At 42.4% G+C, this 27,893-nt stretch overlaps 2 protein-coding genes across 2 annotated transcripts in view; one reads left to right on the forward strand and one right to left on the reverse strand.

The window, feature by feature from the left end:
• LOC129411866 (tetratricopeptide repeat protein 24) overlaps window positions 1-4,881 on the forward strand; it is a 15,481-nt gene extending 10,600 nt beyond the window's left edge. Inside the window, exons 12-13 of the mRNA XM_055164090.1 lie at window positions 2,663-2,699; window positions 4,562-4,881. Of these exons, the coding sequence (XP_055020065.1) occupies window positions 2,663-2,699; window positions 4,562-4,673 (149 nt within the window). The 3' untranslated portion in view covers window positions 4,674-4,881. The remainder of the gene's footprint in view (window positions 1-2,662; window positions 2,700-4,561) is intronic.
• An 820-nt stretch (window positions 4,882-5,701) lies between these two features.
• Window positions 5,702-27,886, reverse strand: selenbp1 (selenium binding protein 1). The gene is made up of 12 exons (XM_020922268.2): window positions 27,839-27,886; window positions 22,356-22,409; window positions 18,532-18,644; window positions 16,421-16,603; window positions 15,402-15,522; window positions 14,688-14,870; window positions 13,071-13,252; window positions 12,694-12,772; window positions 11,383-11,504; window positions 10,390-10,482; window positions 9,453-9,571; window positions 5,702-6,770 (listed from the first exon to the last, which is right to left on the reverse strand). The coding sequence occupies exons 1-12, from the start codon at window positions 27,840-27,842 to the stop codon at window positions 6,608-6,610; spliced, it is 1,416 nt and encodes a 471-aa protein (XP_020777927.1). The 5' UTR covers window positions 27,843-27,886; the 3' UTR covers window positions 5,702-6,607.
• Between the last annotated feature and the right edge of the window lie 7 nt (window positions 27,887-27,893).

Raw genomic sequence — 27,893 nt, forward strand, 5'->3', positions numbered from 1 at the left:
TGAACATGATCATCCTCCTGCTGCTTGGTTTATAGAGGCTTTGCACCGTCACGTGACCCCTATAGCAACAGTACCTACGCCGCCATGACACCAGGCACACTATGTCATTGACTTCAGTAGCAATCGGAGAAACATGGGCAGGTTTTGTTGTGTATTTGGTTGTTCTAGACGCTCTGAAAGGGATAAAACGATTCGTTTCTTCACTATTCCTCTGGAAATTACTCATCAGGGAGCTCAAACAAGGGAATTATCAAAAAAAAGACGCGGATTATGGCTAGCAAAAATAAACCGCAAAGAGATTTCCTATGGTACCATCAAGACACCCAAAGTTTCATCAAGGTATTTGCTATTTAAATAGTTTCATAGCTTGTTTAATGAAAGAAGCACATTTACTGAACTAAAATTTCATTAATTTATCCAGGAAAACCTGCACTAGTTTATATTCAACGAACCCACACTGGGCTCCTGTGATCAACATGGCGCACGAGTCGAAGAGTCTGTGAGCCGAACCTCGAAAGAATCGACCATTAAAAGATCCTCGCGAACATTAGAAAGATCCACTCGCAAAAAGTGATTCATTCTAGAAGACATAGTTGTGGATAAACAAGACAATAAAGAAAACATGGGTCCTACGACGAGTGACATGTTTATATGTGCGTTGGAAGATACAGTTTCTACTGACACTCACACTGCAAATGTTTTCTTTTTACATTTTAGTTCAGTAAATGTGTTTCTCTCCTTAAATAAGCTATGAAACAATTTAAATAGCAAATACCTTGATGAAAGTGACGTGAGTGTGTCTTAATGGGACCATTGGAAATCTCTTCGTGGTTTATGTTCTCTAGCCATAATTCCCGTCTTTTTTTTTCTATAATTCCCTTGTTTGATCCTGATGAGTCATTTCCAGAGGAACATTGAAGAAACGAATCGTTTTATCCCGTTCAGAGCATCTAGAACAACCAAATACACAACAAAACCTGCCCATATTTCTCCGATACTCAAGTCAATGACATACTTGTATAAATAGGAATAAGTAAATTTTTCTTGGAAAATCCTGCAGTCGGCTCCACTTTTCTCATGTTGGACATTTTTCTGATGAGGGTGTCACGGTCAACAGTCAAAATGATCGTCCTTTAAGAGCGTTTGGAAAGAGACAAGTCTTCATTTGTGCTGCTCTGGTGGGAGGGGCCACGTACAGAGACGCTAGAGACGCTGCTGTGATAAACACCACAGAAAATTAATATTTTAATAAAAAATAGAATTAAAATATTTTAGTAGAAAATCAGCAGAGGGCCAGATTAAAGGTCTTGGAGGGCCGGATCTGGCCCCTGGGCCGCATGTTTGACACCTGTGCTCTATATCATATAATTTCAAACATTATGCTTCTTCAGGTATTTAGATTAGATTTATTCTAGATTGAATTGGCATCTTGGCAGATTGACATTAAATGCTAATCCTGACTTGCATCACTCAGAATTTAGATTTAGACAAACTTTATTGATCCACAAGGAAAATTACTTGGACACAGTAGTTCACACATCACAATATATATAGAAAAAATATAAATGGATAAATGGTAATGAATTCTAAATAAGTAGGAATTTAGCAAAAACGATAGGTGTCAAATAAGACATAATTATATAAATATATATAATTATGTCTTATTATAAGTCAAAAGAAATAATACAAATATACCTTAGCTATATACAAGAGGTTGTAAGGAAAACAGTGCAAAGATGATTGACAGGACATAGGGTCTGTTATGTAAGAACATCAGAAATATCAATGCTAGGCTTACAGAACGTGTACAAAGCATGTACAAAATGACAAATATGACAGAACAGAATACAAAAAAACAGTGAAAGACCTTAAGGTGTTAAAAACAGATCATGTTTTCTGGTCTTGTTCTCTGTTGGTTGCTGGTGTCTCAGCTCATAACCACTAGGTGGCGCCTGGGTAATGAAAGTGTGCAGAGCAGAAGTGCTATGGCCTTGACCTGCCTCTGACCCAGGATGGGTACTGAGCTCTGGGCCTTGGGCACTGGGCCCTGAGCTTTGGCCTTTGGGCACTAATGTAGCACAAACACAGTTCATAATTTATCGTCTCGCTCACATCCTAAAATGCTGTGATAATTTTCTTCCCAGCAGCTGGGTTAGGATATTTGGGTTATTTTTGTGGGTTATTTTCACAGAATTGGACAGTTTTGTGTAACCCAAGGATGGATCAACAGGTTGAGTCAAAATTGGATCATTTCAAATGGAACATAATAATAGACATTGTTTTGCCTTTCACTGAAGGCAGGTTAAAATAAAAACCCAAACTGCTGGATCAAAATAACCCTGCGTTGTGTTGGTCCAATAGTGACCCAGTGCTGGGTTATTCATTTACCCAGGTTGAGTTATTTTTTGTGTGTGAATGCACTGCAGAGCTATGGCCTTGTCTCGTCACTGTAGGCAGAGATATTGAATAGGTGAAATCAACAGTAAAGCCAACAATAACCGAGCACTTCCTGATTCTCGGACAAGAACATGGTTTATAATTAGATGCAGACAGTACATAGCAGCATTTGACCTCAAGATCTGCTTATAGAATCTGCCTGTACTGGGGCAAGATTTTTTTTCTTAAACATGTGGAGAGAAATGATTTGGTGTTTGTGTTCCAGGTGAGCCGTGGTCTGACAGGGAGCTGCACACTGACAGGTACGTCTTTCTCTCTGACCATACATAAACTGTACAAGTCCACTGGTCACACCCATACATTGTCTCCAAAAAGCACTCAGAGGTGGCTAGTACTCTGTTTTAATTGCTTAGTTGTATTTACTTAAGAAAAAAAATACTGAGAGTACTTTTATAGCAACATACTTTTACTCCTACATATAGAGTAACAATATTCTTACTGTTCCTTTTTTTTAAATGCTATATTTTGCCAAAATACCATGTTAACAAGTTTATAAGTATTACTCATTTTTGATGCTCTGAGTTACTTCCCCTTCAGACACTTTCGCAACACAGTCAGTGTGCATCCCACTAAACTAGATTCTGCCTGTCACATCAGGTTTGTCAAGTTGTTGCTGTTGTCATTGTGTAGAGTATTGTATCATGCTTTTGCATCTTTATGGAGTTTTCCATGATGAGGACATAGGCAGAGGGATTCTGTTTTTCATCTCTATTTCCTATATAATTAACTTTTTCAGCAAATTGCCACTTAAAGGGTCCTGGACTCATGTGACTCACCTGACAGGGATGGCAAGTTGGTGGATTATGTCAATGTTATAAACACAGTTGAGGTTGTGATTTTATTTTCTACAATCCACATTTCTAAGCATCATTAATGTTAAACATATGAACTGTGTTTAGCAAAAAGCTTTTGGGATCATTTCTCTTCAGTCTACTCTCTCTGTCTCATTAATAGACTATTTCATCCTAATCAACCATACACAAATGTACAGCTCTTGAATGGTTATGAGACCATGCTTTAACCATTTACATAAAACCAAATTTAAAAAAAGAATAGTGATATAAAAATACATTCATAGATTAATCCATGTCTGGCTTGATTAGCTGCAGAATGTGCATCAGTCTGGAGCTTTGTAAATCCGGTAAAAGACTCAGGCTTTCTTCTGTCTTGTTACATCCTGGAGCAACAGTAATTCACAATCTCTGAACCTCCACTTAGTTTATTCCGGGCCAGGTATAGTCTACGCCATTAGTTTCTATGGGAATTCTCCACTGTTCTACTGCCAGTGTGGGGTCTGGTGTTAGGTGAGGTCAGTGTGAGGTCTGGAGGTGTCAGTGTGAGGTCTGGAGGTGTCAGTGCGAGGTCTGGAGGTGTCTCTTGTGGGAGTGTGGGGTCTCTTGGTTCCAGTGTGGGGTCTGGAGGTGCATGCTGGGATTGCGTGACGACAACTGCAGGAGCTCTATTACTAAATTTTCTGATCTATGTTATAATGTAGTTTCCACGTCACCAACAGGTCTGTACTTGTGCTTCGTTTCATTCACACATGTGAATAAAAATACAAATCCAGTATATTTATTCATTCCCACAAACAGAAAATACTCTTTCCACCTTGTGATGTCATGTGGTAATACAGGAGGTGCTCCACTGTGTTTTTAAACTCCATACACCTTCACTACACTCATTTAGATTATTTCAGGTCTGCAGTTTACAATTTCTACTAGAGACTAAACAAAAGGTAAAAAGGAGCTGTTAACTTGAAAACTTCCACTTCATATATCGCAAGGTGGAGGTTTTGAGCTTTAGAGACGTAGACAGAATCAAAATACAGGATTACTGAAACTTGTGTGAATGAAACAATGCGCAACTCCAGGTATGATTTTGAGGTAAAAGCATAACATTGCTTAAAGCTCACAAGAGGCAAGTTTAAGTAATATAGGACCTTTGTATAAAATTGTGATGCTATCCAAATAATTTCCATTGTGGATCAATAAAGTTTGTCTAAGTGTCCAAGTCTGTACATATAAAGGTATCTGTAATATTTGCGCTGGTGATCTGCTGCTGGGGCCGGTGCATCTCTCATCCTCTGCCTGTCCTCTCTCCACAGTGAAGTGTCATTGGTCCAGAAGACAGAAGCTCTGCCCCCTGAGAGTCCTGATAGTGGGCAGATGCCTCCTCTTTTAGAGAGGCTGCGTTCCAGATTCTGCTCGCTTATGTGAGGCGGTGCTCACATATTTTTTGAAGAGGGGCGTTTTTGGAGCTTTCTACCATGTTTATAATGTTCATCAAAAACATACCTAGAGGTTTCAGATGTCATCACACCTTACGGTTAACTATGACATTCTGTGCAAGGCTCCACCCACAAGCTTACGTCACCCATGCTCCCACAAGACAATTCTCCTTAAATATCCAACAACATGATATAAAACCATGGGGCGCACACTGACGGTGTTGTGATAGTGCTCTGAAGGTTACCTGTGCACCCAGAAACTTTGTAAAAAAATTAAAAATAAAAAAAAAGCCATATCCTGTCTTCCTGATTTCAGATGGTATGATTATGAATGAGTAGCTGTGGTTGGTGGTTGGTGGTTGTGGAGGTTTTTCACACTCTGTGGTCCAGTTCCAGACCCTTCTGGATTTGAACAGAATGTAGAAGGGACTGGCTACTCAGGCAGCTCTGAAGGGGAAGTGACTTAGTGTGGAGAGCAGAGGCAGGGAAGACTGTTCGGCAAATATAGCATTTTCAAAACACTAAAAAGTAATATGGTGATCTAAATATGTTATGTATTACTGGTTAATACCCCATAGAATTGTCATATGCCTCTTTACATATATGTTTAACTGTAAAACATACGTTTTAATATTCTTTTGTAAAAGCTGTGTCTTTAAAGTAATAGTATGTAACTTTTTTTATGGTGGAAAGTCACCCGCATGATTCCACAGAAATAAAAAATCAAAACCATAATATTTCTTAAGGAGACAGATACATTTTATGCCATACTGTGGAATATAGCCAAAAAAACAACATTCCCTTAAAAACAGGCAGGAGGAGATCCTCTTTCAGGCCAGAAGTCAGGTTTGTGGAGATGCAAGCCCGCTCACAGTAAGGACGCATGTTTTCCTGTTTTTCAGAGCAACCTACACATCCATAAACATTAGTGTATTTTTGGTGACAACAAAAAAGTTACACACTATGGCTTTAACCTGTGAAGTCCCATAGTTTGAACATGACTCACAAACACCGTGGTCTCAGACTTCTGTTTTATTTGACAATGAATCATCTTGTCCGTGCTCCTGACACAATAACACTGTGGTCTCTGTGATTTGGTCATTACAAAGAAAACAAGGCAAAAGTGCAAAGCAAAGCAAATGATCACCTCATAAGACTGTGTTAGATCTATGCACGCACCTGCCACCTGCTGTGACAGGTGCAGTGGAGATACATTAGAGTTTCATTTGATAAAGCGGCATTTGTATTGATACTTTGCTCCTGATGTCATTCAACATTCCCTGGGGGGTGAAGCTGTTGTAGAAGTTTTCAGCTTGTCCAAAGGGTGGAAGTAAAAGGCTGGAGACCAACTGGACGTCTTAAGCAGGAGAAGTTTATTTACCATCAATAATACAGGCCTGGGGGACTTGAAAAGTCAACATAGTATGATTTCAAAAGTGAACATCTCTGAATTTTCAAGCCCCTTTCCTAAGCTTCTAAAGGACGAGGTTTATAAAGAAAGTGTGGTGAGACTATGAGGCCAGCCACAGTTTAGACAATGGTATGCCAAGAGAAGATCATGGTGTAAATATACCTTTTGTGAGTCAGTGTTAAACTGAGAGATGTACGTGGAGGATAAATGACGATTTAGCACAGTTTGACCATAAAGAACTGACTTAGCTCGAACTACAACAGGTGAGTCACTGTCAGTCACTGTTTTTGTTGATAATCACCTAAAACAGGAACCTGAATGCTCATATTGATGAACATTTGTTGTTTAAATCCAAACATATGTAGTTTTCAGTCAGTGGTAACTGCTGAACATGCCACCATAGACATACATGCAGAACCCTCCCAGCTTGAAGTCAGCGCAAAGTATCAATACAGTGTGCATGTGGAGCGCTGTGAGCGTGCGTTGCGTTGCATAAGTGTGCTTTGAGGAGATCAGATCCAGATGTCAGAGGTGCAGTCTCCTCCGGGGTAGCGCAGCTCGTGAGCCAGAGACGGACCGTCCGGCTCTTTCCCAAAGTCCACCAGGAAGTCCTCGTTCAGAGTCAGACCTCCCTTCTCTGTGTTCACGTCAATCTGCATCATCACCGAGCCCTCCCTGCACACACACACACACACACACACAGCATCATCACTGAGCCCTCCCTGCACACACACACACACACACACACACAGCATCATCACTGAGCCCTCCCTGCACACACACACACACACACACACACACACAAGCATCATCACTGAGCCCTCCCTGCACACACACACACACACACACAGCATCATCACTGAGCCCTCCTTGCACACACACACACACACACACACACATCATCACTGAGCCCTCCTGCACACACACACACACACACACACAGCATCATCACTGAGCCCTCCCTGCACACACACACACACACACACACAGCATCATCACTGAGCCCTCCCTGCACACACACACACACACACATCATCACACTGAGCCCTCCCTGCACACACACACACACACACACACAGCATCATCACTGAGCCCTCCCTGCACACACACACACACACACACAGCATCATCACTGAGCCCTCCCTGCACACACACACACACACACACACACAGCATCATCACTGAGCCCTCCCTGCACACACACACACACACACACAGCATCATCACTGAGCCCTCCCTGCACACACACACACACACACACACAGCATCATCACTGAGCCCTCCCTGCACACACACACACACACACACACACACACAGCATCATCACTGAGCCCTCCCTGCACACACACACACACACACACACAGCATCATCACTGAGCCCTCCCTGCACACACACACACACACACACACACACAGCATCATCACTGAGCCCTCCCTGCACACACACACACACACACACACACACACAGCATCATCACTGAGCCCTCCCTGCACACACACACACACACACACAGCATCATCACTGAGCCCTCCCTGCACACACACACACACACACACAGCATCATCACCGAGCCCTCTCTGCACACACACACACACACACACACACACACACACACACACACACACACACACACACACACACACACACACACACACACACACACACACACACACACACACACACACACACACACACACACACACACACACACACACACACACACACACACACACACACACACACAGCATCATCACTGAGCCCTCCCTGCGCACACACACACACACACACAGCATCATCACCGAGCCCTCTCTGCACACACACACACACACACACACACACACACAGCATCATCACTGAGCCCTCTCTGCACACACACACACACACAGCATCATCACCGAGCCCTCTCTGCACACACACACACACACACACACACACACAGCATCATCACTGAGCCCTCTCTGCACACACACACACACACAGCATCATCACCGAGCCCTCTCTGCACACACACACACACACACACCCACACCCCCACACACACACGCACAGGCACCACACACACACGCACACACACACACACAGCATCATCACCGAGCCCTCTCTGCACACACACACACACCACCACATCCACCCCCCCACACGCACACGCATGCGCACACACACACGCACACACACAGCATCATCACCAAGCCCTCCCTGCACACACACACACATACACATGCACGCACACGCACACACTCAGCCCCAAAATATATTGTTCCAGCATTGAAGGAAAAATGGATATAGTGATAAGACTAGGACTGTATTATCACTGTTTCCTATTAATACAAGAAATTATTATCAAATCACTTCATACTGTTAAAGCTTTTGTCACTTGTAGATATATTCACAGTGGGAATAGCAAACACAACAAGTAAGGGTGCTGCTACCTCAATAAAAGTATATTGCTAAAAAGTTACGCAAGTAAATGAAACTAATTCTGTAAGTATGTGAAATCATGTCTAAAGCCCTGTACTGTGCAGTGGGAGTGAGCAGTAGGTAGAGTCTTACTAAACAATAATAAAGAAACTAGTTTTGCCACTGGCACATTAACTGTAAAGCAGATTTATCCCTCAAAACTATTCCAAATGCATAATATAGTTAAACTGCACAAACTGCAATAAATAAACTGCACAATAAAGCACTTTAGTACTTAGTTTATATCTAATGAGTCATGTACTTCTACAGCATCTACAGCTCAAATCTTTTCAGAGTACAGAAAAATAACAAAAAAGTTTCACACTAGTACAAAGAAGAAGTACTAATCCCCAAAAGTATCGTTCTGTCATATATACATTAAAGTGCCTGTATTACTCTATATTCTGATCTATGTTATAAAGTATTATCTATGTAGTTTCCTCATCACAAACACACCTGGAGTTGTGTTTTTTTTTTCATTCACACACGTTTAGCATACAAACCCTGCACATTTAGGCTATATTCCTCTCTCAAACAGAAAACACTCCGTTCCACCTTGTGATGTCATGCGGTAATACACTTAGTGCGCCACTGTGTTTTAAAACTTCACTCACCTTCACTAGAATCATTTAGATCATTTCAGCCCTGGAATTACCAATCTCTACCAAAAGGTAAAAGATAACTGTTTAAAACTACCATTTCATAACATCACAAGGTGGGACAGAACAATTTGAGCTTTGGAGATGTAGACAGAGTGATAATAAAGGGTTACGTAAACATGGTCTGTTTTTGAGGAGGTAACAGTATTCTAACATGGTTTAAAGCTCACAAGAGTCAGTTTTGTTTAATATAGGCCCTTTAAATGATAAGAGGACTTTGTAATTGTGGCCTAGTCTTACCGCAGCATGTCGGGGTAGAACTGTTTGTCCCAGCCGCTGTACAGAGACGTGGTCACGTACAGCCTCTTCCCGTCCAGACTCAGCTGCAGCATCTGTGGAGCTCCAGGTATACGCTTCCCCTGGACCAGAGAGAGACAGCTGCTTACACCCACGGACAAGTGCTCCCATTTCCATATAATACACAACACACAAGAAATATATATCCACAACTGTATTTCTATTAAACCACAGAATGTATATTCTGTTTATGCAATGTATATATAACTACATTATTCATTAAACAATAAATCCACTATTTTTTTACTAAACCTATATGGTATTTTAAGAGCATATCTGCTCTTCCTAGTGTTTATTTATTTATGGCATCTTTAGAGCAAACTATGTACATTTCCATCTTTCTGGTCAAAAACACCTGTATCTAAGTGTGTGGTGCCTTCAGCGGTCTCTGCTCTTTCAAATAGTTGGTGACATCACACATGACTGCACAGTTTTAGTGTTAGACCAATCACACTGCTGCTTATACCCCAGACCCTGCCCCTCCTATGTGACGACAACCTTTATTTGATAAATGAATATTTAAACTGCCACAAATTTGCGTTCCTTCAGAATAACCTGTCCCTGCATTCTGGCTAGAGTGTTGTGTACTGATATGGCAGTAGTAGGAGTAGAAGTGATGTATTTTACTTTTCATTTTTCTTCACAAACTGAGTGTGAGTGAATGAAAACCTACCACCTCCACTTCAACAATTATGAAAACAGTGAACATGCCACATGCATTACATGAAAGTGTTCACTTTGTCAATGGGACAGGTTTTTGTCAAACTTGTTTCATGCACTTTAAGTCTTTTATGTTGATAATTGAAGTGTTTGTGAGTATCAGTATCTGTTTACAACAGAACAGAGGCACAATGCCCTTCCTGTCCTGTACACCACATACTTTAATGATGCGAGGGTCCGGCTGGCCGCGGTTCTCCGGATCATGGAGCACTTTGACTGGACCATCGTTCACCAGACTGCCCCCAAGAAACACCTAGAAGAACAGAGCACAGGCACAGGCGGAAAATCTAAGACCGGCACAAAATGTATAAAGAAGTGAACTGAGTGAGTGTGACATCACCCATAATGTTCGGCTCCAGTCAAATGAAGCTAACGAGGCTAGCAGTTATAGGGGCGAATCTGAAGCCCAGCTCCATATTAGGAATAGGAATTTATTTATGCACAAAATAGAAAAATAAAAACCCCAGGATCATGTAGGGCAGGTTAATATGAATGCTTTAAGCCCAAAATGACAATGCTCACACAGCAGCAGTTACATAAAGAAGGGGACAATATTCCAGTTATAAAGTGAACTGGAAAGAGAATCGTTGGAGCAGGAAGGACCTCCACGAACACTTCCTCTTTGGAAAGTGACAGCTCGCACATTAGCTGTGTCCATTCATACAGCCTATATATATTTGCCATAGCTAGGCTATAGGCCTAGATATATTAGATATTTAATACAGGGCCTTAAATGAGTCAGAAAGCGCAGTTTGGCATTCTGCAGGACAAAAATAAGGCAAAAAATAATAATTATTGAGCATATCGCCTGAATTAAATAGACTGTGGATAGTCGCTACAGTAACCAACATGCAGTTCCAGCAGACAGGCCTTTCTATTCTTCCTTGTGTCTGTGTGGAGGCTGCATGTTCTCCATGTGTCCATTGGGGGAATAAAGTGTACCTTTACCTTACTTAAATGGGCGTCATTTGTATTTCTTTATCTAATGCCTGTCAATTACAGTTTTGCAGATTCCTCCACTCACAAGATGGCTGCTGCAATCACCACAGCAACAGAACAGACATCTCTAGCTTTAATTAATACCACACTGAGCACAGCATGGACAGTCTCCCGATAGGTGTGTCTGAATGACCTTTGATTGGTCATGCCATACCTGTCCAACCAATCGTGGCTTCCGGCGGTCAGTGATGTCATACTGCCGGACATCTCCGTGGAGCCAGTTGCTGAAATAGAGGAATCGGTCGTCCAAGGAGATGAGGATGTCTGTGATCAAGCCTGGTATGAAACAAAAGCCAAGGGTCACACTGCAGGTCACAGGATGTTCTTGGAGTATTCTCATTGCAAATTAAAATGTGACACAAATCAGTTTCTGCATGTACACAGCCCTGGAGTGTCCTGATGTGCAGAAGAGCATATTTTAAAGGACCGGTTCAATATATATCAGTGAGAACAGTCTGCCAGTATATGATTACCTAAAACTGGTATTATAAATGAAATTTTAAGTTGACACATTTTCTTTTACAAAATTTCAACTAACTTTAAAGCAGATCTATTATGCAAAATCAACTTTTCATGTTAGCAGTTTCCTCTGAAGTTGTATTTGGAGTGATTTGTGCATGTTTGTGGATCATTAATCACTCACGTTTAAGAGGGCATTTTGCCGATCTACTCCCGTTTCACCTCCACCAGTACATGCCCACTGTGACATACGCACTTCTTTCTTCAGTTTTATTTTCTTAATCAGTGATACACATAGGCTTCGGCAGCATCGCATAGTCATTTTGGTAAAAATGGCTAAAGTATTTGACCAATCAAAACAAATTAATGCATCATCCACAAAAGCATGCAGATTAATCACATGATCTGTTGTGACCAATCGCCGACCTAAGTTTGGTTGGAGGTTAACCTGACACAAGAAACACTGTGCTCAGGAGCTGTGCTGATGCACACGAGCACATTTACACATAAAGTCCATCCATCCTCATGTGCACCAGCACAGATCGGTCTGTGGCTGTTTGACCCATTAAATGCAACTTCTAGACGTATATTTATTTTGGATTTGTGAAATAATTACATATGTTTAAAAATGCATCAAATTAGAAACTGTTACATGAATTTATCATATTTCAAAGGTGATTAAACTGATAAATTTTTTAAATCGTTGAACAACACTACAAAAATATCAAATAAAGTTACAGATTGTAGCTTTTAAAACATTTCTAGCTTCAATATGGTTCTTTAGTGTGTGTTTTGTTCCTTTTCCAGTGAAAAACTGTAACCTGTACTGTAACCGTGTGAGAAAAGGAACAAAGTGAGCACCTGTTCACACTGCCATGAAAAAATCTGATTCATGCAGCTTCACATCTGAGCAAAAATCAGCGTGACAATGACACAAATGCATATGTAGCCTGGTAATACACACACACACAGGCACACATTCACACAGAAGGTATGCTGATCCCACCTGGCATCTCCGGCAGCATCCAGCCTTCCACCTTCTTACTGGGAACATTGATGACTTTCTCTGCTTCCCATTGGCCTTCCTGCACAATCACACACACGGGGTTAATTACAAATATATGATTTTATGCAGCCTTATCATAAGCCTAACCTAAATGTTTATGCAACACAGGCTCAATGTCATTTCACAAAAACAGTTTATAATTTTACTTTTTGGTTTACTTTAAACTTTATACAGTGTTTTATATCTGCTCTGTTTACACTGTCTCCATGGTCAGAAAGTGCTATAAGCATAATTGCATAATTGGTCCCTGGGAGAGATTTTGGAGGATGCCATATCTATCTGAGAAAATATGAAGGAGTTTACACACACACACACACCTCAGTTCTGTAGAAGCGGAACACGTTGGAGCGGAGCGCACAGCCCACAAAGCCCTGACGCTCGTCCGGGTTGTGCAGGAATCGGATCTCCAGGGGAATAGCGCCATCTTCACCCAAGTCCAGGGTCTGCAGCTTCCGATGTGTGGTCCAATCCCACACATGGATCCTCTGGCCATAATGTCCTACAGCACATCATAGTACAGTACTACAGTACACCACAGAACATCACACTACAATACAGTACAGTACTAAAGTACAGTGCAGTACAGCACCACAGTACAGGACAGTAGCACAGTACAGTACAGTACAGTACACTACAGCCCTACAATCCAATACAGCACAGCACAGCACCGCACAGTACTACAGTACAGTACTACAGCACAGTACTACAGCACAGTACTACAGCACAGTACTACAGCACAGTACTACAGCACAGTACAGCACAGTGGTATAGTGGTACAGAAGAATAGTAGTACAGTAGTACAGTACAGCAGTTGTGCTGTGCTGTGCTATACTGTACTGTAGAGCTGTACTGTAGTACTGTAGTACTGTGCTGTGCTGCGCTGAGATTCTGTTTGAACACAGTCCAAATACTACAACACAGCACAGTACTACAGAACAGTACAACAGCACAGTGCAGCACAATGCAGCACAGTGCAGCGCAGCACAGTACAGTATGACAATGCAGTACTACAGTACAGACACTTGAGCCACAGTAGCACTGAAGACTCTGAAGACTGTGTCCTGTCTGGCCCGGTCTGAGGCAGATCTGCTCCTGACCTTGAGTAATGATTAGCCACACTCACCTGTGCAAGGCAAAGTCTGCACAGCAGTTACAACAACATGTGAACCTGTGTCTTCTTCTCCTACTACACTGTTACAATCCTGCACTTTCACCAGACCTACAAACCCGTACAAACTAGTCATCACAAACCATCACCACCAACTAATCACCACAAACCATCACCACCAACTAATCACCACAAACCATCATCACAAACCATCACCACCAACTAATCACCACAAACCATCATCACAAACCATCAATACAAACTCATCACCACAAACCACTATCTTTTTTCTGACTTTGACCTTCTTGTAACCCTCGTGACACATATTTTAAAAACTTTACACTGTTCATTCACAGCAAAGAGGTCTCTCCCCTCACAACAATTGACATCCCTTGGGGCTTTGAATGAGACACCACACTGTTGTTTAAGGTCAGAATAATGATAAGAATTATTATTATTGCCATTATTGTTGTTAGAATAATGATAAGAATAATGATAAGAATCACTCAAGATACATGCTGTAAGGGCACCCCCTACAGGAGCCACAGGCACCATTACACATGCAGCCACTTGTGTGCAGTTTTTCAGATAAGAGACAGTCCAGTGTCTCATTCAGGATAAAAACATCTTCACCTGATCATTCTACTTCGCCCAATGAACAGGCTCAGAGCCTATGGACCAAGCCCTTCAAACTCCTTCTGCTCTGACTGTTCCAAATCTGGATCCATGCTTTTATTGAAATTAGAATGATATTTCTCCTTTTTTCAGTACCTTTACCCTTGAGTGTAGCAGCTGTATCAAAAGCTGAGATGGTCTGGGGCCGTACCTTGCTGGACGTGTTTGGGGTCAAAGCCGTTGATAAGGGCCCGAGGCGTCCCCCACTCAGTGCTCATCATCACATTGTGCCGGGGCTGGTACCAGAAGTCATACCCGAATGGAGCTTCTTCACCTGGGTGCTCCCAGTTCCCAGTCACCTCGAACGTCTCACCATCCAGCAGCACAAAGCCCCCTGAAAGCAGCACAGACACAGAATAAATGATTCTCTAAACAACCAGACTAACAGTCAGGCAAGACTACAACAAACCAGTCCAGACTGCAACAAACCAGGCAAGACTACAACAAACCAGTCCAGACTGCAGCAACCCAGACTGCTGGTGTTTGTGAAACACACACATTGTTGAGTTTGAGCCAGATACATTGGCACTGAGATGCTGCTCTTTCACCTTTGTCCCTGTGTCTGTAATACTGACCGTGATAGGAAAGTGATAGGGATATTTTATACCTTTGTCTCTGTAATAATGACAGTTATAAAAATACTTAATATAGAATTTTACAACACAAACAATCACTTATTCTGGCCAGGTGAGTGAAGTGTGACTCACAACAATGTGCTACCTTCTCTCCCAGCTGAGGTGCTGTCCCACTGTAAGACGTATGACCAGGATTTTTGGAGCTACAAATAATATCCCCACAAACATATCTTCTCAATGTGAGACAGCTGACAGTGTCTCCTGTGCTCAGAGCAGGTCTGCACACTGACCTTTGCCGGACCCGGAGGGGTCTCCCATGCAGCTGATCATGATCTGACCACTGGCCAAACAGTGGGACGTGTGAGGGTTGGCCAGGCCACACTTATAGTACAGGTCCACCGGCTCCACCATCTGCAGATCAACAGGGGAACAGAGTGACACAGGACCAAACAAGGACTGAACAAGGACAAAACCTGGACTCAAGGTGGACTTATTCAAAAGTGTACCTAGACCGGAACTGTACATAGACTGAAGTAGGACTAAAGCAGGACACAAGATACATTATACAAACATACACAAGTACAACGTCTGAACCATCCAGAACTGAACCAAAACCAAAAGTGGAACCAAGACTGAATCAGCGCTAGCTCCAAACTGCATCACAACTGAACTTGTGTTTTCTGTGGTCTTTTGAGAAGTACTTTGACTCAGTGGGCTGTTGTGAAGTAACTAGTTATAGCTGCCGGCACAGCTGCCGGGACAGCTGCAGGGACAGCTGCAGGGACAGCTGCCGGGACAGCTGCCGGGACAGCTGCAGGGACAGCTGCCGGGACAGCTGCCGGGACAGCATGGATGTGAGGAGAACCTTTTTTCACAGAAGGTTGAGGAGCACTTTGTGTATGTGTGCTCTATCTAGTGAGTCTCAGGATTGTCATGAGTACCTAGTGGTTTTGGGGGTTTTTGTCTCCCAGAAAAGGTGGAGTACTTTGTGGCTATTAGATGCTGTTGGGAGTAACTAGTGAATGTGTGGGTCTTCCTGCTGTTGGCTCCCAGAGCTGTTGTGGAGTACCTTGTGTGTACTAAACTGATGAAGAGTACCTAGTTGTGTCTCAAAGCACATAAGGAGTACCTAGAAGCTCACAGGGCAGTTTGTGAACACCTGCTGAAGTACGTTGTTGCTGTTGGAGTACTTTGTCACTGTTAGGGAGTATTTTGTCTCCCAGCGCTGTTAGGAGTACCTAATGGCTCTTATGGCCATTAGGGGAGTACCTGGTCACTGCTGGGAGGACCTAGTGGCTCTGGAGTGTACCTTGTGTATGCGCGGGGCCCGGGGCTGGCTGATGTCGATGACGTAGATCCTGGAGGAGATGAGGGAGGGCAGGATGAGGCGGTTGCGTGTTTTGGAGGCATCCCCAAAGCAGCTGCTGCAGGTGTTCCAGCCGCTGTGGTGCAGCTCGTCCCTCACATTGGGCATGGGCAGGCGGTGGATCACCTGCTCAGCACACACTCATTATACATATACACAGAGACGTATATAAAATCACATACACACAATCACAGATCACATACACACAATCACATTTACACACTTAGACATTCACAAGCTCATGGTCACCAGGGGGAGTGCTCAGTTTACTGCAAGTACATGTGCATGTACATGTGCATGTACATGTGCATGTACATGTGCATGTACATGTGCATGTACATGTGCATGTACATGTGCATGTACATGTGCATGTACATGTGCATGTACATGTGCATGTACATGTGCATGTACATGTGCATGTACATGTGCATGTACATGTGCATGTGCATGTACATGCATGTACATGTGCATGTACATGTGACATGTGCATGTACATGTGCATGTACATGTGCATGTACATGTGCATGTACATGTGCATGTACATGTGCATGTACATGTGCATGTACATGTGCATGTACATTGATCTTAAAATGTTTATATTGAGAGAGAGAGACAAAGAGAGAAAGAGAGAGAGACACAGAGAGAGAGAGAGAGAGAGACATAGAGACACAGAGAGACAGAGAGAGAGAGAGACACACAGAGAGACAGAGAGAGAGAGACATAGGGACACAGAGAGAGAGACACAGAGAGAAAGAGAGCGAGACAGAGAGAGAGACAGAGATAGAGAGAGACACAGAGAGAGAGAGAGACAGAGAGAGAGAGAAAGAGAGATACTTTATTGCTCTTGAGGGAAACCTCTGCTGCAGTAAAATGTTGCAGCTGATGTTTCTGCAACATTTCCACTGTGTATTTCAGCAGATCCTCTGTGTCCTGCAGCAGTGTCCAGGAGGAGACAGGTGAACACAGCAGGAGGCTGTGGCTCAACGTGATTCTGCTCTTTTTATTTCACTATTATGTCAGTTTAAAAATCCTAGTCCTAAAATGGAGTGTGGCTCCAGATTCACCCTTGTAACTGTGAGCATTGCAAGTTCATTTGAGTGGAGCTGAACACTGTGGGTGACATCACACTCACTTAGTCCACTTCTTTATACAGTCTATGGAGCATAGCTGCAAGTGTGCCCTTCACATACATCATACTTTTACTCCCACTTGAGTAATCGAGCTTACTTTATTAAATGATTGGAACATCTCTGTTAGTGCACACTCCTGTTTCAGATATCATTTACTTCATAAATCTATTTCTGTTTCGCTGTTACTTCATGTTGTAACAGCCAAATTCTTCCATAGAATTCTAAAATGCCCTTTAAAGCACAAACACATGTTTGTGATCTCATGTGAGCCCAGCCTCACTTCATCAAACATCACACTAGTGTGCAGTGTACAAACTCACAAACACAAACCTGCACAGACAAAGTCACATGGAAAATTTTGGTTGTGTTTCCTGGTCGTGTGTTACCTGTTGTGTGTTACCTGTTGTGTGTTACCTGTTCGTGTGTTTCCTGGTCGTGTGTTACCTGTTGTGTGTTACCTGTTGTGTGTTTCGTGGTTGTGTTGGTTGTGTGTTTCGTGGTTGTGTTGGTTGTGTGTTTCCTGGTTGTGTTGGTTGTGTGTTTCCTGGTTGTGTTGGTTGTGTGTTTCCTGGTCGTGTGTTTCCTGTTGTGTGTTACCTGGTTGTGTTGCTTGTGTGTTACCTGGTTGTGTTGGTTGTATGTTTCCTGGTTGTGTTGGTTGTGTGTTACCTGGTTGTGTTGGTTGTATGTTTCCTGGTTGTGTTGGTTGTGTGTTACCTGTTGTGTGTTACCTGGTTGTGTTGGTTGTATGTTTCCTGGTTGTGTTGGTTGTGTGTTACCTGTTGTGTGTTTCCTGGTTGTGTTGGTTGTGTGTTTCCTGTTGTACGTTTCCTGGTTGTGTTGGTTGTGTGTTACCTGTTGTGTGTTTTGTGGTTGTGTTGGTTGTGTGTGTTGTGTGTTTCGTGGTTGTGTGTTGTGTGTTACCTGGCAGTAGGTGTCGGAGTCTGGGTCCACGTCCACAGTGCTCAGATAGTCTGGTTTCAGGGTCTCTGTGTTTCTGTAGATACAGGGCAGGTACACAATCTTCTCCCGAGGTCCTGCAGGAAACATGAGTCTCTCAATGTTCTGCTCTCTCCATTGGTTTCTCCTACCTCATGTTTTGGACTCATTTGAATGAGAAGGCTAAAGTAGCTTTTTCACAATAAATACCACCAAAGAAAAAAACTTTCCAAGTACCACCAGATCTAAACCAAATGGCCTATATAAGAGGGGTACTTCAGGTTTAAACTCGAGCTAAACCGTAACATCCATATACCACGACATGTTCTAATACATGTACTTTCACCATGAACCACAATCTGTACCTGACTTTAACTGATTCTGTTTAAGATACATGTTCTTCATGTCATGTATTAAAGTTGTAGACAAAATTGTTGTTTCCTCTTATAATGAAAGAAAAATCAACAATGGTCACTGAAATAACCTGAAACTGAGAAAAGCAATAATAAATACAAATTTTCTGAAAAATAACCAATGAAAATCAGACACCGTTTTTGAATTGTCATGATGGACACAACACTGAACATGGACCAGAGAAAGAGAAGAAGAGAACTGTGTCAGGAGACTAGAAAGAAAATGAGAGACAAGCAGGTTAAAGATAAAGACAATAAGACCATCTCCAACCTCCCTGGACGTGGCCGCAAGAGGAAAATTGATGACAAAGACATGGATCATACGAATAACCAAAGAGCCCAGAACAACCTCTAAACAAATTAAATGTGAACTCGAAGGGCAAAGTACATCAGTGTCAGATCACACCATCCATCAGTGTTTGAGCCAAAGTGCAGTTCATGTGAGGACACGACTGCTGAGAGAAAATCATAAAAAAGTGAAACTGGAATTTGTCACAATGCAGATTGACAAGCCACAAAGCTTCTGGGAGAATGTCCTTTGGACAGATGAGACAAAACTGGAGTTCTTTGGCAAGACACATCAGCTCTATGTTCACAGATGCAAAAATAAAACACAACAAGAAAAGAAAAGAACACTGTTCCTACTGTGAAACATGGAGGAGGCTTGGTTTTGTTCTGGGGCTGTTTTGCTGCATCTGGCACAGAGTGTCTTGAATCTGTGCAAGGTACAACGAAATCTCAAAACTATCAATGTATTTTGGAACAAAATGTGTTGCCTAGTGTCAGAAAGCTCGGTCTCAGTCGTAGGTCATGAGTCTTCCAACCGGACAATGACCCAAAACACACAGATAAAGACACACAAGAATGACTAAGAACAGAACACTGGACTGTTCTGGAGTGTTCTTCTGTGAGCCCAGATCTCAATTCTACTGAGCATCTGTGAAATGAGCTGAAACATGCATCTGGAGAAGGATCCTTCAAACTTGAGTCAACTAGAGCAGTTAGTTTGCTCATGAGAAATGGGTCAAAATACCTGTTGACCAGAGCAGAAGTCTCACTGACAGTTACAGAAATCGTTTGTTTGCAGAGTTTGCCTTAAAAGGTTTGCAACAAAATATTATGTTAAGGGTAACATCATTTTTGTCCAGGCCAGTTTCATTATTTAGTTTTTTCTAATAATTCTGTTGAACCACAGGTGAAAAACAATGTTTGATTTTTGTTGGACAATTTTCAATAAATTTTTATTTATTATAGGTTCGGTCAAGTGGTAACGGAGGGAAACGGGCAGATTTTTGACATTCAAATAGCTCTTATTCAGAAACTAGAGGGACTATTGAAATAAGTAAAGTATCAGAATGTAGGAAAGAGTTAACACTCCAACAGGGTAAAGTTAAACCTGTGATATTCTTTCAAGTTGTTGACAAAAAATTTAAAAACTCATGTCGGTAACGGAGGGAATGAAATATGCAGCACTTTTTGGGCAATAAATCCAAACAGTGATAACTCTTGGTTCTCACTTCCATATCCTTAACAAACTGGTTTGAATATTTGCTTCATATAGTTTTCTACCATATGGTACAAGATTAGGTTGAAAAACCTCTTACTTTTTGACTAATGAGATTTTTTATTAAGAAAGATCATGGTAATGGAGGGAAAAGTAACAGAGGGAAAATTGTGCAAACAAGTAGAAGGTGCAGGATTTTGCATAATCATTTTTTTTCTTTCGAATGCTTTAATATTACTTCAAAATGAAAGGAAACTATTTCTATAAAATATGTCAGTCATTCAAAGCAAATTTTTATCATTTTAAATAATTTTTTTTTTGAAAAATCATGTACCTTCATCAACAGTTCAAAGATGGAATAATACAAGATATGATGAAATACATCCATTTATTTACATGATTTGCAGGTCTTTGAAATTTGGGAAATAATTTTTGTTCCATGTTTCATACATGGTCTGTTGAAAACGTATGGAACTTTAGAACCAAAAATGGTACAGAAAAAAGGTCAACAGTTTCATAAACTAGAGTACATATGTATCTGTTGAATCCATTTTTATATCAGATGCATTAACTTCAATTTTTGGCCTTGCTGTTTACTTCTGCTTGACCAGGCCCTATTGCTTTTCTCAGTTTCAAGTTATTTCAGTGATTATTGTTGATTTTTCTTTCATTGCCAGAGGGGTACCAACAATTTTGTCCATGTGTGTATATCGTAAAGAACAAATAACACTGTAGACACAATCTACTCATTTTACATGCGTTTTCTGAGGGAAAAATCCCAGGTTCTAATAGGCTTTATTCACACTTATGTCACAAACCAGGAACACTTCCGGTGTAGTTCTCGACGCTTGGCTCACTGACCAACTGTGATCAAAGCCAATGTGATCAGTGGTAAAATGAAGACTGCGGGTGTATGTGCTGTTTGGAATCATGTGGAATTTAGCCCCTCATCTCTTCTAATCACATGTCCCCAGTGCACTCGGAGTTGTGTGTGAAATGATGAAAACTGAGGTATGATTGGAACTGTTGGTTCGCCAAACATAACGGAACACTACAATGACACGGAGATGAAGAAAACTGGAACATTTTCTCATTCTTCCTAGAACAGAGACCGATAGAAGTTGTAACCGCATCTTTCCAAATGTCTTCCTAGTTTGTGACATATGTGTGAATAGAGCCTATACAGAACAGGATCCCCTGGTTCTCATCCAATCACAATCATTGTTACTAAGAATCACGGTAAACCAACTCCGTGACACTATAAAATAAAAGAATGTGTGTGTTATGGTGCAATGACTAAAAAGGATTAAGTGGACAGGCTAAAACACGGCCTTCACTCAGATCAGGTAGCGGCTCTTTAAATGTCACTAAATGGGTGTTTCTCAATTCCCAGGATCCTTTCTCCAAAGGCCACTTTGTCAGCTCTGGAGGAAGGAAATGCACCGTGTCATGTGACCAGATCAAACACCATAAAACCCAGAGTTTTAATAAACATCAATGCTTCTTCAAATGTAAAGTGTTCAGAAGTGACTGTGTCCACAGTCATTAAAACATGTGAATAATGAAGGCTGAGTCAATCTGTTATTGAGTTATTCAGGCTGATTATAAAATAAATAAATACACAGCCTAAAATGTCTTCAGATGACCATCTGATCCCCAGTCCGGTTCATAAAAAGAGTTTGCTCAGTGTGCTGGATTTGTCCTGATCTGAATTAATTTGATCTGATAATAGTGTTATCTGCAGCAGTGTGGCTACAAGAGCAAACTTTGGGAGACTTGGAACAGCACTTGTGGACCCTCTGATGACGTGGATCTGTGTGAATGGCTCAGATGCTGAGGAACCTGGGAATTGGAAAACACCCAGTGTCTGTGTTGGCGTGTGCAGCACTTACCCTTCATGGCCTCCAGGGGGCTGCTGTAGCCCGGACCACACCCAGAGCAGCTGGCTGTGAGAGAACAAGGCAAGAGCACATTTAGACATGGATTAACGAGACAACAAACAGGCCTCTGATTGGCTAAAAGTTTCCTCTGCTCTGTGATTGGCTGGTATAAGCATCAAATGCTTTTTGATTGGTTGGTATATTGTCCCATTGCATTAAGATTGGCTGATCTATGTTTCCTCACCTCTGTGATTGGCTGGTGTATATTATATTTCCCTGTAAGGAAATCTGTCCTCATTTGTACTGCAAACTGCACAGAGACACAGGGAGAACATGCAAACTCCACACAGACACAGGGAGAACATGCAAACTCCACACAGACACAGGGAGAACATGCAAACTCCACACAGACACAGGGAGAACATGCAAACTCCACACAGACACAGGGAGAACATGCAAACTCCACACAGACACAGGAAGAACATGCAAACTCCACACAGACACAGGAAGAACATGCAAACTCCACACAGATACAAGGAAAACATGCAAACTACACACAGACTGCCTTGTGTTTTCTGAGTAGGAAAAATGTTCCATTGAGCACCTTTTATATCTGGAGTTCTAGATAGTTCTACAGTCTAGATAGGTGTAGTTGTGGGTAGCTGTAGTTGTGGGTAGGTGTAGTTGTGGGTGGGTGTAGTAGGCGTAGTTGTGGGTGGGTGTAGTTGTGGGTAGGTGTAGTTGTGGGTAGGTGTAGTAGGTGTAGTTGTGGGTAGGTATAGTTGTGGGTGGGTGTAGTTGTGGGTACGTGTAGTAGGTGTAGTTGTGGGTAGGTATAGTTGTGGGTACGTGTAGTAGGTGTAGTTGTGGGTAGGTGTAGTTGTGGGTACGTGTAGTAGGTGTAGTTGTGGGTAGGTATAGTTGTGGGTGGGTGTAGTTGTGGGTACGTGTAGTAGGTGTAGTTGTGGGTAGGTATAGTTGTGGGTGGGTGTAGTAGGTGTAGTTGTGGGTGGGTGTAGTTGTGGGTAGGTGTAGTTGTGGGTACGTGTAGTAGGTGTAGTTGTGGGTAGGTATAGTTGTGGGTGGGTGTAGTAGGTGTAGTTGTGGGTAGGTGTAGTAGGTGTAGTTGTGGGTAGGTGTAGTTGTGGGTAGGTGTAGTTGTGGGTGGGTGTAGTTGTGGGTACGTGTAGTAGGTGTAGTTGTGGGTAGGTATAGTTGTGGGTGGGTGTAGTTGTGGGTACGTGTAGTAGGTGTAGTTGTGGGTAGGTATAGTTGTGGGTACGTGTAGTTGTGGGTACGTGTAGTAGGTGTAGTTGTGGGTAGGTATAGTTGTGGGTAGGTGTAGTAGAGGTAGTTGTGGGTAGGTGTAGTTGTGGGTGGGTGTAGTTGTGGGTAGGTGTAGTAGGTGTAGTTGTGGGTAGGTGTAGTAGGTGTAGTTGTGGGTAGGTGTAGTTGTGGGTAGGTGTAGTAGGTGTAGTTGTGGGTAGGTGTAGTTGTGGGTGGGTGTAGTAGGTGTAGTTGTGGGTAGGTGTAGTAGGTGTAGTTGTGGGTGGGTGTAGTAGGTGTAGTTGTGGGTAGGTGTAGTAGGTGTAGTTGTGGGTGGGTGTAGTAGGTGTAGTTGTGGGGTAGGTGTAGTAGGTGTAGTAGGTGTAGTTGTGGTGTAGGTGTAGTGTAGTAGGTGTAGTTGTGGGTAGGTGTAGTAGTGTAGTTGTGGGGGGTGTAGTAGGTGTAGTTTGTGGGTGGGTGTAGTAGGTGTAGTTGTGGGTAGTGTAGTAGTGTAGTTGTGTGGTAGGTGTAGTAGTGTAGTTGTGGGTGTGTAGTAGGTGTAGTAGGTGTAGTGTGGGTGGGTGTAGTTGTGGGTAGGTGTAGTAGGTGTAGTTGTGGGTAGGTGTAGTAGGTGTAGTTGTGGGTGGGTGTAGTAGGTGTAGTTGTGGGTAGGTGTAGTAGGTGTAGTAGGTGTAGTTGTGGGTGGGTGTAGTAGGTTGTGGGTAGGTGTAGTAGGTGTAGTTGTGGGTAGGTGTAGTAGGTGTAGTTGTGGGTAGGTGTAGTTGTGGGTAGGTGTAGTTGTGGGTAGGTGTAGTAGGTGTAGTTGTGTGGTGGGTGTAGTAGGTGTAGTTGTGGGTGGGTGTAGTAGGTGTAGTTGTGGTAGGTGTAGTAGGTGTAGTTGTGGGTGGGTGTAGTAGGTGTAGTTGTGGGTAGGTGTAGTAGGTGTAGTAGGTGTAGTTGTGGTAGGGTGTAGTTGTGGGTAGGTGTAGTAGGTGTAGTTGTGTGGGTAGGGTGTAGTAGGTGTAGTTGTGGGTGGGTGTAGTAGGTGTAGTTGTGGGTGGGTGTAGTAGGTGTAGTGTGGTGTGTAGTAGTGTGGTGGTGGGTGTAGTAGGTGTAGTTGTAGTTGTAGTTGTGGTGGGTGTAGTAGGTGTACGTTGTGGGTGGGTGTAGTAGGTGTAGTTGTGGGTGGGTGTAGTAGGTGTAGTTGTGGGTGGGTGTAGTAGGTGTAGTTGTGGGTAGGTTTCAGTCTTGGTCAGTGTGATCCATCTGAAGACTTGTGTTTGTCATTTACAAATATGCTTTTCTCCAAATTCCACTAATTCCTGTTTGTTTTTCCATCTGCAATCTCTCGAACTCCCCCATTTCTCTCCTGCCTCCTTCTTTCTCTCCAAAACTCTCCTTCTTACTTTCTCTTTCCCTCTCTCTCTAACTGACTTTCTATGTTCCTGTGTCTCTGTGTGTGTATGTGTGTCTCTGTGTGTGTGTCTCTGTGTCTTTGTGTGTGTGTGTGTGTCTCTGTGTGTGTGTCTTTGTGTGTCTCTGTGTGTGTGTCTCTGTGTCTTTGTGTGTGTGTGTCTTTGTGTGTGTGTGTGAGTGTCTCTGTGTCTTTGTGTGTCTCTGTGTCTTTGTGTGTGTGTGTGTGTGTGTCTGTGTGTGTTTCTGTGTCTTTGTGTGTGTGTCTCTGTGTCTTTGTGTGTGTGTGTCTGTGTGTGTTTCTGTGTCTTTGTGTGTCTCTGTGTGTGTGTCTCTGTGTCTTTGTGTGTGTGTGTGTGTGTGTCTCTGTGTCTTTGTGTGTCTTTGTGTGTGTGTGTCTCTGTGTCTTTGTGTGTCTTTGTGTGTGTTTCTGTGTCTTTGTGTGTCTCTGTGTGTGTGTCTCTGTGTCTTTGTGTGTGTGTGTGTGTGTGTGTGTGTGTCTGTGTGTGTAACAGATAATGTAGAGGTAATGTAGGTTAACTGAAGGGCTGCACCCAGATACTGAAACTTGTGCCAAATCTTTCTCTAAAAGGTGTTGTTCAAAAGTACTGACACTTGTGGAGTCAGCGCAGTCTCAGGATCAGAGCCTCTGTCTCTCGGCCTGAATATAGTTTGACTCTTCACTGATGTAGAGATGAAACAACTGAGACAAGCAGGTCACTAGCTCCAACAAACCAGTATTCACATGCATGTTTTATTTAGTGTGTGCAATGCTTTTTGGGGTGGACACACTCTTATCTGAAATCATAATCATAACAGTCTGTGTTTTTAACAGCATAATCTCACTGTAGTAACTAGTGTTGTCACAATACTAAACTCAATTTCGATACTCGATACAGACTTCGGTACCATGCTCTTACACTTGGTCTGACACAGCTCAAGATCATTCTAAAGCTTTTCAGGAAAGTTTAATTTCTGTCCTGTAAATGGGACTTTTTTTAATACCGATACCTCCACAATTGACTATAAAGTTTCAATACAGGCTTTAGTATTGAAACTGTAACTGATTTTTGATACTTTTGACAGCCCTTGTAGTAACAGAAAATGAGATCATACTTTAAAGTCTTGTGGTGTGTTTGCCAGCTTGTCAGAGAGATGGTATTGCTTTGCCTTGTCTTAAAATGGTATTAAACTTATCTCCATAGATCCACCGCCAGGCCAATTTACAGGTCAGGTCTGTGCAGAGGCCTGCCTGCTCTCAGTATTAGTGCACTGTTAAAGATATGTTCAAGCAATAAAACACCAGGTGAAATGTTGGTCAGCAAGATAATATAAAAGAATGAGAACTTCGCACATTAATTACTAGAGCCAGGTGCGTTGGAGGAGAGGGAGCAGCCCAAGAACACAGAGAAACATCCCGCACACCGTCTTATTTGCAAATTGTGAGATTTATAAGGACAAACCGTGCAACGTTTCGGCACTAGGCCTTCGTCAGGTGAACTTTTTCTTTATGTTATTTGGTCAGCAAGATACATCTGTTGAATACCATATTGTTGTATATTCCAGACAAAGCATTAGAGTCTCCATGGAGACAAGGGGACAGCACTGGTCAAACTTAAAGTCAACCTTTAAAGAGGGGAGCTTTCTACTGTCATTGTTCCCTGATCAAAAACATGCCTGAACAGGTTTTGGATGACATCCATGTCTGTTTGAGTATTTTAGCAATCTCTCCTCTTCTATTCAAACCCTCTTTATGGTTAGCAGTACAAGCCACCGCCCACAAGCCTCCTTCACCCATGGCACGCTGATTGTGCTGTGATAGTGCTCTGAATGGGGAGTGACTTAGAGTGGAGAGCATTTGTTTTGGACAAATATAGCATTTTCAGAACAATAAAAGATAACATGGTCATTTACATATGTTACATCTTAGCAGTTAATAAAATCCCCTCTTTGACTGAGTGATGTTAGTTCAGAGCCTCCATAGAAACATAGTAATCTACTGTTTATCTGACTGAAAGTTCCACACTGTCTCTTTAAAGACAAATGATGCTTATTTGTTCATTAAAAACTGTAATACTGATCTAAAATGACCTAAAGTATTAATGGGTCCTCTTTAAACAGTCTTCACTGCAACATTTCACCTTAGTAAGCATCACAGATGGAAAGTCCAAATTACATTTAAGCAGTTACATTGACTCAGTTACATTTACTCAGTTACTTTTACTCAGTTACTTTTAATTACTTACTTAACTTTTAAAAGAAATTGTACTTTTCAGAGTGCTTTCATAGCAGCATACTTTTACTCTTGTTTGAGGAATATTTTCATTGAAATAACAGCGCTCGTGTTTGAGTAAATGTAGTGGATACTGCACTGTGCTGGCAATGTTCTCTCAGTGAAAATAGTGACCTTAGTTGAACCCCGCTTACACAACCCTCCGTCCGCCCTCCTCTGCGCGCACTGGACAGACGTGCTCAGAGCATAGTTCAGAGTTAGGATGACCAGACGTCGCTATTTATCCGGGACAGTCTCAGTTTTGAGCCCTCTGTCCCCAAAACAATAAGGAAATGTTACATCACAAGACTTGCTTTGAAGGACTTGCAAAATGCGTTCAAAATGTAACTGTAAAATGTAATGTTAATCCAGGGCGCAGGGCCATTTTTCTGCAGAATTTAACAGTTCTGTCACTTTCAGAGAGAAATCTGAACCGCAGTCGATACAAACTATAAACCCCGAGCTGATCTCAGCACAACAACATCAATACATGAGTTAGTATTCTGGTCACCTCGTTGCTGTAAGTTAGAAACAGTGAGCTCACCCATGCTTGTCTCTCCCAGTAAACTTCAGCACACGGCGCCTCCGGGTGGGACCTG

Source organism: Boleophthalmus pectinirostris, unplaced genomic scaffold (assembly GCF_026225935.1).
Source record: "Boleophthalmus pectinirostris isolate CB_2022bp ecotype Guang Dong unplaced genomic scaffold, ASM2622593v1 HiC_scaffold_6, whole genome shotgun sequence".
In the NCBI taxonomy this organism is placed as follows: domain Eukaryota; kingdom Metazoa; phylum Chordata; class Actinopteri; order Gobiiformes; family Gobiidae; genus Boleophthalmus; species Boleophthalmus pectinirostris.

Excerpts from the sequence above, each read along its gene's own strand:
- selenbp1 (XM_020922268.2), bottom strand. Across the intron at positions 14,871-15,401 it reads CCCCTCCGGGTCCGGCAAAG|GGGGCTTTGTGCTGCTGGAT; the intron begins GTCAGTGTGCAG and ends TGCTGCTTTCAG. Across the intron at positions 11,505-12,693 it reads GATGCTGCCGGAGATGCCAG|GCTTGATCACAGACATCCTC; the intron begins GTGGGATCAGCA and ends GTTTCATACCAG.